The sequence below is a fragment of the Lissotriton vulgaris genome, chromosome 5, assembly GCF_964263255.1.
Source record: "Lissotriton vulgaris chromosome 5, aLisVul1.2, whole genome shotgun sequence".
Taxonomy (NCBI): Eukaryota; Metazoa; Chordata; class Amphibia; order Caudata; family Salamandridae; genus Lissotriton; species Lissotriton vulgaris.
Window position 1 is genome coordinate 1781786562 of NC_141693.1, and position 13080 is coordinate 1781799641.

A 13080-nucleotide genomic window follows, 5' to 3' on the forward strand; every position below is an offset into this window, starting at 1 on the left:
GAACACTCAGCTGCGTGATTGCCCTCCCCTCTTATCAGCAGGTCAAGGGTCCCCATTGTGAACATGTGTGGGGTAGGATTGAGACGAGGATTATAGGGATGCCTTTCTTTTGCGTCATACTGTCCTGATTGTACCATCAAGTGTTTTTGTAAGGTATAAAAGCAAGAGTCTCAGCTCACTTGTTAGAGCACCTCCCGAAAGACACTGTGTTTCGTGTCCGAAATGACTGGCTCTCCTCATGAGAATTAAACTCTGTTCTTGATTCCTGCTTCCAGCGCCCGCCTCTTTATTTGGTAATTATTCAACATGGGAACTAAGAGGCGGTTTGCGCCAGCAGCCTGGACATCGATAGAATTATGGGCTCATTTTCCACAAGATGTCCATGCATATGTATGTAAATTAAATAGAGAACTGCAGCAGCTACAGGTATCCGGGCAGGTGGGTGGATGCATGCCAAGAACAGATGCTTATCGGGTAAGTAACTGTGACCGGGTGTAGGGGTGAGGGGTTACCCGGAGGTCTGAGAATTGGTTCTGGGACAGGACTGCTAGGCAAACCCGGTAGAGAATCAGAAACTGGATGGACAGCAGGTCTTGGAAGCAAAGAGGGTTTTATTGGTATTGTACGTTTAGGGTTTGGTTGCAAAGTTCTCCTGGTCCTAAACGTAAGTCTCTCCCTAGCAAATTGACTGGGATCCGTCTTTGAACCGGGGTTGTCTCCTTCTCTCGGGTCTTTGGTCTTCCGGTCTTGGCCTCAAGGTCTGGTCAAGGAGGCGTCTCGTCGCTCCGGAGCCCATGAAAAGGAAGACCAACAGAGAGGGAACCGTTAGTTCTACAGTCTTTTTTGGGGAATTGCACCTTGGGGCCGTGTGACGTGGGGGAAGGAGGGCACCAGTGTTGAACTTGCTGCTATTCAGTCGGTGACGTGGGGAGGGTACAGAAGGTGAGGGATAAACGCGGGGTAATGAACACAAGAGGTAGGGAATACGAGGAAACACGAACGGGGTTTGCTGTACACTATTTACATGCACGCCGTCTTCCCACCCACACCGCCATACGCTCCCGTACCTGGGACAGCCACGCTCCTCCCCCGGGAGAGTGGTACAGCGGCTCACAGAGTCGTTGGCCTCCTGGCTCTCCGTGGGGCTTGTCTCTTCCGGCCTGTTCTTCGGAATTCCTTCGGTGTCCTTCTTTACCGACTTCTCCGCTTCTTTCCAACCGCTCTCCGACGCCGCTCCTCGCCTTCTCCTCCTCCGGGGTGATGTCACACGCTTCCTTCCGTACTTCCTGCTCTTTATCCAATCCGACCTCGCAGACGAATACAGGAGGAGGGGTCACCTCCTCCTCTGAGTACGCCCAATTAAAGGCGCCGCGTTCCTCCTCCACGTCGTCCAGTCCTGTATCCCAGGGGTCAGTCTGTAAGGAAGGAGGTATGACAGGATCAGTTATGGGAGTCCACCATTCCTCGGTAGCACTCCGCCTCGCGCCGTTACAGTAACATTATCCGGTCGAGGCATGCAAGTTGTAGATCACATGGCAGTATCCTCCCAAAGCAGTGGCTAACCATTAGCTGTTAGAGTGGTCTGAAATAGTGTCCTGCTTGGCCCACATTGGCTTGTTGTCTTGCTGACAAATCCACACAATAATATTTAGTGTATATGTGCGTTGTAGACCATGTTGCAGCTTTGCAAATGTTAACAATAGGAATTCTTCCTAAAAAGACACAGTGCCCCTCGCTTAAGAGTGGAATATGCCCTAGGGGGTACAGTTAGAGTTCTCTTTGCTTTTGCATAGCAGGTTTGAATGCCCTTAACAATCCACCTAGCAATACCTGATTTGGAGATAGGATAGTCCTTATGTGGTGGCGCAAAAGCAACAAAGAGTTGTTTCGTTTTACAAAAAGATTTTGTCCTTTCAATGTAGTACAAGAGTGCTCTTCTAACATCTAAGGTGTTAATGGCCATCATTTGAAAATATATGGCCACTTATGCTGTGGTTGCAATATCCCAGAATCATCTGTTATTGAGATCATGTGGATATTACCACTCTATACATGGTTGACTATACATTGGTGAGTGGCCATTACTTTACATGATATGGTCACTTAAGTTGAATTTATAATATTTCTTCATCATATGCGATGGCATGATGATTGAGAGTGCTGTGACAATTGTATAAACGTGACTGCATGAACCTCATCATAACTGTATTATATTACTGGTTTATGACTATTGCTAGTGCAAGCTGTACAAAATTGCATTGTATAAGCATGTTACAGTGACTGCCACATTTTAATGCCGTCCTGTGCAGATTTGAATGATTAAGTACACACCTACAGCGATAATATGCGATATCCTCTAGGATTTTGTTTTATCTGAGTTAACAATCTAATCCACTTGGTAAATATTTTTGTGGTATTAACACAAGTCTGCACAATGCAACATTTTTGTGAAAACATCGTTTAAAGATGGCCACCACGCAAGTGGTCTGCTGTCCATTCTTAGTGCAATTCACAAGAAAATGCACTGCGTAAGTGTGCTATAGAGTTGAACACATCGGAACGCAACTCTGCGTAGATAAGTAACATCTCTAGGATTTTAATCTTTGTTAACACTTACTAGGCAAATACATTAGTTGCCCTAACGTAAATTCATATGATATGATTTTATCGCAAAAATATTGGCTAAAGATGGCAGCCACAGAAGTGGTCTGCTTCTATGTACAGCGTATGCGTGGCAGATTTGCTTAAATTTAAAAGAAGGAGAATCGAGTGTTCTCTGTTTGATATTATTTGCAGAGACCAGTCGGAGGAGAGCAGGTTGTCTCCTTGACCTCTTTCTCACAGGTGAGTCTTTCATGAGTAAATAGCCGCACTTTGTAAGGACTCTATCATACAATGAACTCTGGTCAGATAGTGTGCACTTAATGTAGCATTATATAATCTGTTTTTCTACCATGTTATTTGAGCAACAGGGAATTTTAGTACAATCTAAAAGGAGACAATAATAGTTTATTCACGTGTGCACCACAACATATATTTTAACATAGCAGCACTTTTTTAAGATTGAGAATAGTGTCTCCCCATGAACAAAGATGGCCGCGACAAAAGAGGTTCATTCTAATGCAGTACGCATGTTCAATGCATAGAGTTTAGCTTTAAAAAGCAACATATTCCGTTTGACATTAATATTATGGACGAATCAAAAATAACCAAATGATGAACTACATTTTATAAGATTTAATAACAATCATCTAATGTTGCTGGGTACTGCAATGCATACTCTTAGATGGCGATGCTTTAATGCCAACTAGCAGCATCTATGCTGAAGGTGTTTCCTTCATGCATATGTAGCAAATGTATTATCGTCCGGCAGTGTATTAAAATTGCCATACTTGTTCATTGTTTCAGGAGGTTGAAGGCTTAAGCGCTACAAAGTTGCAGGCTTTAGTTGGAAACAATGTCTATAAAAAGATGCTGATTTTGTCCAATTATCCCAATAGCAATGGATATTAAGCCAAAATATATAGCCCGATTTTATAAGGGCACCAATGTAAAAGTATCATGATACCATAAAAGATGTAGTTGTTGAATAAAGCAGGTTATTGTTGTCCTATGTGGACCCGTTGGTGAGACTGGTTGGGGTCTGCATAAAGACTAAATACGTTGATTCACTCTGAATTTCTACATATAATCTTGAGGAAACATTTTTTGGGGGGGATGTCTAATCTGAATGGTCCTTTATAATTTATGTTTATTTGTTAATGAATGTCTCTACTTTTGCCAGTTTTGAAGACAGGTTAGTGTGTGCCCTGTCTTTAGTGGACATGGTTTAGCTTGATATGTGAGCTCCATTATATACGTAGTTTGTTCCGATTATAAATCATGTTATCTTAGATGCGGTAGCCAACATTGGCCTGAAAAACCAGATTAAGAATATAGTTTGCTCTGGAAGGACTGGATTTATTAAATCACCCTACCCTTCAAGCAGGTATGCCAACTAGCAATTTAGTTTAATGGTATATGCAGTGTAAGGAGCATCATTTACTAATATTGGAAAGATATGCTCGATGATGGCTACTTTACTCTGTTCAGAACAAGAATTACACACTTTTAAACTTTGGAGACAAAACGCCAGTGTAGGAAAGCAATAATTGTTTGAGGTAATTATTGTTTTAGTGTTCATAATTAGGATTTAAATTGTTGATGTGAATATTGCTCTCCCCTTGTTTTCTTCTTTTTCTCTCTCACCCACTCTTTTCACTTTTACTTACTTGATATAAAGTTTGTTATTTGACATCTGCCTTTCTGTTTACAAATAAGCTGCCAGTCACGGCATACTCGAAGACTGGAATTGCTATGCTTATTATTAATTTAGATGTGCAATATTTGCTTAGGATGGAAATCTCCTTGATTTGTACATTTATAATCAGCGTGGTTTCACAGAATATAAGAAATCTCATACATCTAAAAGCTCATTGCCATGCTAATAATGTGTATGTGATAATATGTGGTGTTGTATATTATGTCTTGTAAATATATAAAATTGTATAAAGTAATTAGTAGAGGTGTAATGTTTTTATGAAAGTTGTGTATTATATTGTGATTTTAAATGCTGATATGTTATCTGTTTTGTAGCCCTGAATGAGTCCTATGAAGGGACGAACGCGTTGAAGAATAAAAGAATAAAAGATTATCAAAAAAATTCTACCACATATTTCCAAGACCATTTTTTTCTTGCATTTTTACTTTAAGGGAATAATGATCTCAGTAAATTGATTTGTGTCTGGAAACAAGTGTGTGCTGATCATCTTTTGGCAATTGTTTATGTGAATTTATTCACTATTGAGATATTAGAAAGTGTTTTGTTTTGCGATTACTGCACCACATAAAAAAGGCTCCCATTGGTATAGCAACAAGTGCGGTGTTGTGTCTAAGGCCTCCTTGTAAATTGTTAACATCTAAGGTGTGTAGTGCTCTTTCTGCAACTGAATCAGGTGGAGGAAAGAATACGGGTAATTCTACCGACTGATTTATGTGAAATGCGGATACGACCTTAGGTAAAAATGTAGGATTAGTACGAAGAACCACTTTGTCTTTGTGTAGTTGGAAAAATGGTTCTTGTATGGTTAATGCCTGTAATTCACTCACTCTCCTTAGTGATATGACTGCAATCAAGAAAGTTGTTTTCCAAGAGAGGAACTGTAGTTTGCATTTGTGCATGGGCTCAAAAGGTGGGCCCACACACTGGAGCTGGTGGAAGTTTTGGTGGTATGACTCTTTTCAGTTCTTCCATGAAAGCTTTGACCACAGGTACTCTAAATAACAACAAATGTTGTCTATTCTGTAGATATGCAGCAATTGCCGCTCGGTGTAGTCTGATAGAAGTATAAGCCAACGCTGACTGTTGCAAGTGTAACATAGCATATGATGTTCTGTATGGAAGCATCAAGAGGGTTGATTGTTACCACAGTAAATAACACATTTCTTCAATTTAGCTGCGTAGCAGGCCCTTGAAGTAGGTCTTCTAGCCTCCTTAATGATATTCATACATTCTATTGGAAAGTTTAAGTAACCAAACTTTAAGACTTCAGGAGCTAAATCGCGAGGTTCAGTTGCTTGGGATCTGGGTGTCTGATTTCTTCATCGCTGTGTCTGAGGAGACTGGAGGTTAAATGTAGCTTCTGATGCAGGAGTAGAGATAGCTCCAACAGGGTTGTGAACCATGGTTGACGTGCCCATGTGGGAGCTACTAGGATTATTGTGAGAGATGTCTTCCTAAGCTTCTGAACCACTAATGGAATGAGTGGGAGAGGAGGAAAAATATAGGCAAATATCCCTGACCAGTTCATCTATAGTGCATTGCCCTTGGATTGCGGGTGTGGGTATCTGGAGGCAAAGCTTTGGCATTTTGTGTATTGGTGTGTGGCGAACAGGTCTATGTGAATGACTCCCCAACTTTGAAAGTATGGGAGGAGAACAGGAGGGTGGAGTTCCGATTCATGTATTTGATGTCTCTGTCTGCTGAGGAGATCTGCAATCTGGTTGTTTACTCCAGGGAGGTGTTCCGCTAGGAGGTAAAGTTTATGGTGAATGGCCCACCTCCAGATGTGTTGGGCTAAGTGAGACAGTTGGAGAGAGTGTGTCCCCACCCTGTTTTTGTATGTAATGCATAGCTGTCAAGACAGCTTAGCCTTCCAGGGGAGTCTGAAATGCCTTGAGAGCTAGAAAGACTGCAAGCAGCTCTAGATGACTGATGTGAAGCAACTTCTGCTGTTGACTCCACAGGCCTTGCACTGTGTCTTGTTGTAGATGAGCTCCCCAGCCAGTGAGGGACAAGGCTGCTGTCAGTACTCATCTGTGGAACCGGGTCTATAAAAGGCCATCCTTTTGACAAATTTTGTGTGTTCCACCACTGCAGAGAGCAATGAGTACGGACGCTTACCAACACTAGATCGTTCAACAGACACTGTGACTGGTTCCACTGACTGGCTAAGGATTCTTGAAGTGGACGCATGTGCAGTTTGGCATGGGGGAGGATTATGATGCAAGATGCCATAATTCCCAGCAATTGCATATACACCTGAGCTGGAATCCAATTATTGGGTAGAAATTCGAGAACTAAAGCCTGAATATTTCGAATTCTGGCTGCGCTGGGAAACGCCAGGCATTTATGAGTATTTAGCATGGCTCCTAAGTAGTCCTGAGTATTGGCTGGTTGGAGATGCAATTTTGTCGCATTGATTGTGAACCCTAGTTGATGTAGTAACTGGATTATTTTGAAAGTGTGCCGAAGGCATTGCTGGTACGTGCTGGCTTTGATGAGCCAGTTGCCCAAGTATGGGAAGACATGGATGAATTGTGTTCTCAGTTGAGCAGCTACTACCACCAGACACTTTGTGAAGACTCTCGCGGCAGTGGTGACTCCGAATGGGAATACCTTGAACTGATAGTGTTGACCTGCTACCATGAACCTACGGAATCTGCCATAAGCGGGGTGGATTGGTATAGGAAAATAGGCGCCTTTTAGATCTAAGTAGACAGAAAGTAATCTTTTTGTAGCAGAGGTAAAACTTGTTGGAGTGTCACCATGTGGAAATGATCTGATTGAATGTAGAGGTTTATTTCTCTGAGATCTATGATTGGTCTGAGAGAACCATCTTTTTGGGGTATTAGGAAGTAAAAAGAGTATACGCCAGACCCGTGATGTTGTGGTGGTATGGGTTCTATAGCTCCTTTCAGAAGTAGAGACTGAACCTCTTGTTTCAGGAGGTGTAGGTGATCTGGTGAGTTTGTGTGACTTTGGTGGAATGTTTGACGAACTCCACGTAGTAACCAGAAAGGATAATTTGTAGTACCCAATTGTCTGTTGTTATTGACTGCCATATTGGTAAGAAATCTGACAGTCTTCCCCCGACTGGTGTTAAGTGGTCGGGGCAGTGGAGACAAGTCACTGCTTTGTATTGGAGGGAGAGGTGCATGTGTTTGAATCCCTGCCCCTGCCTATGCCGTTGTTACCTCTGTAATCCCCTCTGAAGTAACCCCTAGATGGAGAGGGTTGGTTATTGCCATTTTAGGTGGAGGTGGTCTCTGAGGAGGTATTTTTAGAGCCTCCGCAGCAAAAGGAGCGCCGAAAGGAACCACAGCTTTGTCCTGACTGAAGGGCTCCCATGGATTTGGCCACTTCAGTGTCCTTCATTTTCTCTAGTGAAGAATCCACCACGGGGGCAAATAGATGTTCTTTATCAAATGGAGTGTTTAAAATGGAGGTTTGCATCTCTGGTTTGAACCCGGATGTGCGAAGCCAAGCATGTCTTCTCAATAGGACACTGGTGTTTACCGCTCTAGCAGCAGTGTCTGCAGCATCTAGGAAACATCATATAGCATTATTGGAAGTAAGTTGCCCATCACGCACCAGGTCTTGTGCCTTAGATCTGTGTTCCTGGGGCAAATATTGTATTAATTGCTCCATCTCGTCCCAGTGCGCATGGTCATATCATGCTAGCAATGCCGGAGTGTTGGAGATACACCAGAAATTGGCCGCCAGAGAGGCTACCCTTTTCCCGGAAGGATCAATAAGTTTGGATTCTTTATTGGGGGTTGGGGCATCTCCTGTTGTCTGGGATTTGGCCCTTTTCCTTGCATTGGCCACAACCAGGGAGTCTAGTGGTAACTGACTTTTTAAATATATTGGGTCCGATGGTGCTGACTTGTATTTTTTCTTCTCTAGGGGTAAGAATACGAGCTCTGACCGGGTCGTTAAAAGTGTCATCTACATGCCTGATCATTACCTTAAGCATAGGTAGTTTATGTGGTACTGAGGGTTTCAAAGCGGAAGTCCTCTTCTAAGAACACCTTCTGTAGCGGCACCCCATGGTAGTTGGCAGCTCAATGTAGCCTACACTGTCATCTGGTGGAGAGGGCTTGTTAGGGTATAAATCAGGATCATTGCCTCTGGGCGAATTGGTATTGTAATCATTCCATGGGGCTTGCATTGGTTGAGTATCATCCCCATCCTCCTGGTTGTCAGGTGTATGTGGTGGTGAATGTTCAGGTGAAATAGGCTGAAACTGAGGTGAATGAAGAGGAAGAGGAGGAGGGTAAGGTTGTTCCAATGCTTTTCTTTAAAGGAAAGTGGTATTCTTCCTCTGTATCAGTGCTTCTTTTTAAAGTCACTTTAGTTGTGATATGTCCAGTTTGAGGATGAATATACAGCAATTTTTGTTTCGGATACGATTTGTCGATCGGAGAGTTGATACAGCCTTTTTGGGCAATGTGGCCACATCTAATTGTGCGCCGAAGGTTTAAGTGCGCAAGTCTTGGGTGTTGATGTTTATGGATCTGTAGTGTGTGATCGGTGCCGGACTTGTATTTCGACCCCGAAGGTCTCGGCTCCTAACTGGATTTGGAGAGAATCTTTTCTGAGCCGGAAGGCTTTTTGGTAGGCTTTGGTACTGAGCCAGAGGACGGGGCGTCAGAAGCATTGCCTCTGTGCCGGCCGGAGCCCGAGGGTGCAGGTTGGACCGGAGCCACCTTCTTTTGTGGAGTTGGGTCTTGGGACAAGGGAGGAGCTGTACTCATGGCACTTTGCCCATGTGGGATGTCGTCCTCTTGGTCAGAGTCAAGCTCTGGGATGGCGAACGGCTCCTGCTACTCCTCTGTTCCTATAGCGTTACTGGCCTCTTCGTCTGATTGGTGTCCACAGATGTACGGAATAGAGCTTGTGTGCTGGCTCTGTATGTCGCGACGTCTAGCTCGATGGTTGCAAGTGTCTTCTTGGAGCAGAAAGCCTGGAACGCCTCGCAGTCCTGTTCTCTGTGTTCGCGGGTATTTCGCGAGGGCAAAATTTAAAGGGAGTTCGTTCCATCGAATGATGGTCAGCCTGATGCGGGTAGGCCCGACAGCCTTTTACGAGCTTTCCGATCCAAAGTTTGGTTTTTGGAAGTAAATATGATACGCGATAAAGGGGAAAACACGATCGAAAACAATAACGTTGAGGGTGAGTATCATGCACACCAAGGGAAACGGAAGGAACTGTGTTGAACAGGAGCGCAGCAATAGATGTCAGAACCCGATGGGGGAAAAAAAACTATCTAACAATGGAGTCGATGCCCATGCGCACTATCATCAAAAGGAGGAGTCACCTACCTTGTAACTGGAAAGACTTCTTCGAAGAAAAATTAAAGTGCAAACATCCAGACCCAACACTAGATGGTGAGCTATGCACAGCACGTGATCTACAGCTCACATGCCTCAAACATACCTTTTCAATAAATGGAGTTAACAACTATATTTCGTTCCCAATTAACTATTGTTTACAAACTTGTCACCTGTATTTTGAAAAAGCTAATTAAAGCAGATTTCCATTACTAATTGTTACACCTTTGCAAACATTTCTAAATGCTAACTGTGGTTGCCAAAAAGATTATTCAATAGCTCTAACATCTATGCCTAAAACTGCAACTATAGCCACCAATCCTTGGTCATGGGTATGTGGTTAGTTACTACTTCAGCTTCTGTTCCCCCCCCCCCCGAACCCCCCGTCTCCCCCACCCCCTTACCACAGACCATCCTTGCTACCCAAGCCATCTTAACCTTTGGCAAAAAATGTAATTAATCTATTACTGTGTTTAGTAAAAATTAATGTATTACTGTGTTTAAGCAAAAATTAGGTTGAACACATTTTTACTATGTGCGCACATTTTTTTTCAAAGTAAACAAGGTATTTAAAATGCAACAATGTATTTATAAGTAGCAACTTTTTATTTTGATGAAGCTGCGAGTAACTCATTTTTTTAACTCGATATTTTGACCGAATGCTCTTGAAAGCCAAGAGTTACCAAAAGCTGTTCAAGATTGCCACATTCTAAAGAAAACAAAATTGATCAATGAAAGGCATTAGAACGTTCCTCAATCTTCACTCTCCAAGATCCATCAAATATAAAAACATCTTCGAGAAACATTAGACAAGACAACATGCACACAAAGTGCAGAAAACATTTTATCAAGGAGAATTAACCAACAATATAAGATAACATGGTCCTGAAGAGCTGTTGATGTGCAATGTACTGGGAAATTAAATGAAATCCATCTTGAATATATACGTTATATAACAGTGCTGGAATATATACATAAGATAGCATGACAGACATCTCTTTGTGCACTCTTAAAATAATCACATTATAAAAGCGGTCTAGGTGTCACAAATTCTTGGCCAATACGCTTGAGTAGGAGATTCCAAGCTTTCTGCACCTGAAAAACATAAAAAATATGAGCCAATGTCATTATTACAGTGTAACAACATCACTTTAAAAACAAGCATTGCCAAGAGGTAGGGGTTGCATTTTGAGCTCTTAACTAAAACCTTTAAAAAGTCTACTGCAGTGAAAAACAAAATTAAAAAAGACAGTTTTTTATATATAATGCATCTGAATGAAAAAACTTATGTATGAGACTCAGAGTACTTTTAAGTTGTAAAATAGTCCCTTACGCATTGCAACGGAAGCATTCCATATGAGGGCATTGCTACACCAAGCAGTCAACTGCATTAGGTGAACACAGTAATACTTCTCTGGGTAGAGCCAACACCCACTCTTCTTTTAAAGCACAGGTATCAATAGGTCAACAGATGGGGGCGTGGCTTGTGCCCGGCGAGGACGGCGGCTCTCATGTGAGCGCTCCGGGTCGACGAGGGACTTCGCTACTTTCTCCCAACCCCCGGCGCCTGCAAGCTCCATATTCCTCAACCGGATACCAGGGACAACATCGGGCTCCCATATGTGGTGACACCTGAGCGGCGGAACGCCCGCTTTTCTCAACTTTTCGGCGGACGCGGCTCTCTGACGGCCGCGACCGCCATTTTGAATCTCCACAGCATCCGCCACGGACCATCCGCCCGCAGGACATGCCTGTCAACCAAGGAGCCTCGCCTCACGCCAACTGCTCCTGGTGAGCTATTATCTCCAGATTAGCAATACCGCCGCATGTATTTGAGGAACGCTGTTTTTCAGTGAGGTTTACTCACATTATGAGACACTATCACATCGGCGGCCATTTTGTATAATTAAGCCTTCCTCATACAACCTACATGTAAGCGCAGCTCCAGCATATTCTTCATTATAAGCGCAGTAATCTATTCCGCTTTCCTGCATATATTTATTTACAATTGGTGGCGCTTTTCTGCTATATGCTAGCGCATTCACCTTTATGTGTGCAGCTTGCTTACACATTGCATGTCGCCTGAAGTGCTTATTTTGCTTTATACTGCGCAACTTATCAGCATTTCATCGTCATGTTGATTTTTTGCTTCACTCATTCATGTGTCACCTCCTCCAGTTAACTGCATGAAGGCTGTTCCAAATATCTTCTAACCCTTTTGCGCTCCTGAACTCAGAACAGACAGCTCTTCTCCTCCTTTCTCTTTTTATTTTCTGGAGTTTGCGTACCTTGCCTCACTCAGGAGTTCCTGACAAAATTCTGAGATAACCACGGGCACGTACTGACTACCATTGAACTTTCTTCCTTCCCAACAATATCTCTTTTGTATGGAAAGAAGGGCAATCACTCGCACTCCCAAGACTCCACGTCGTGTTTTTATTAAAAACTCGAAAGTCTTTTCAGCATTGGCGCACCTAGAGGCCTCCCAAGTGCTCGCCACCCAGATGTCACAGTCTAACACAGAACGGCCTACCCAACCTCCAGGGAAAGTGACCACGAAACGCCTCAAAAAAGACCCTCCATCACCGACTGGATCCACATCGGCTGTCTCCATGGAGCTGTTATTAGAAGAGATCCGTGCCCTCAGGCCATTTATGGAAGAGACTAACTCTAAATTGCAGGTTCTTACTGATAATTGGTCTCAGATGGATGCTAGGGTGACTAATGTAGAACATTCTCTCACATCTCTTCAAGAGTCCTCCTCCAAGGTGTCACACATGCAGTCTCAGATCTCCTCTCTCCAGAAACAAGTCGAAGAATTGGAGAACCGAAACAGACGCAATAACCTTCGACTCTACGGCCTGGCGGAGAATTGTGAAGGGACTGACCCCATTGCCTTTTTCACATCATTCCTACCCAAGCTTCTTCATCTGCCTGAAGGTACAACGCTTAACATCCAGCGTGCACATAGGCTGGGTCGCCTCCCTTCTACTTCTTCCCCCTCTTCACGACCAAGAGGTGTCATCATGTACTTTTTAGAATATACTGACCTACTCAAAGTCATCTCAGCGGCCCGTGCCTCACCTCGTCTTCAATGGTCAGGTTCCAACCTCTTCTTCGCGCAGGACTACGCCAAGACCACAGCCAGTCGCCGCAAGGCCTTTTTGGATATGCGACCAGAACTTCGTGCCATTGGAGCCAGTTACGGCCTTTTTCATCCTTGTCTTTTCAGAGTTACTTACAACAACAAGACAACGACTTACGAGGATCCTGTTCATCTCCGCAGCTTTCTGAACGCAACACAAGCATCCGATATGGACCTCTATAACTCCTCGTCAGCTTTCCCTCCATGATTTCTGCATGATGTAGCTTAGAAGCTTTAATTAATCTGCATGATTGATACTTGTTGTAGACTGCGTTGCTGTT

At 43.4% G+C, this 13080-nt stretch overlaps 1 protein-coding gene across 2 annotated transcripts in view; it reads right to left on the reverse strand.

Annotated features, from left to right (window-relative positions):
- Positions 1-10222: 10222 nt before the first annotated feature.
- COASY (Coenzyme A synthase) overlaps positions 10223-13080 on the reverse strand; it is a 207720-nt gene continuing 204862 nt past the window's right edge. For both annotated transcript variants that reach the window (XM_086924104.1, XM_086924105.1), the window contains exon 10: positions 10223-10749. In XM_086924104.1, the coding sequence (XP_086780230.1) occupies positions 10678-10749 (72 nt within the window). In that variant the 3' untranslated portion in view covers positions 10223-10677. The remainder of the gene's footprint in view (positions 10750-13080) is intronic.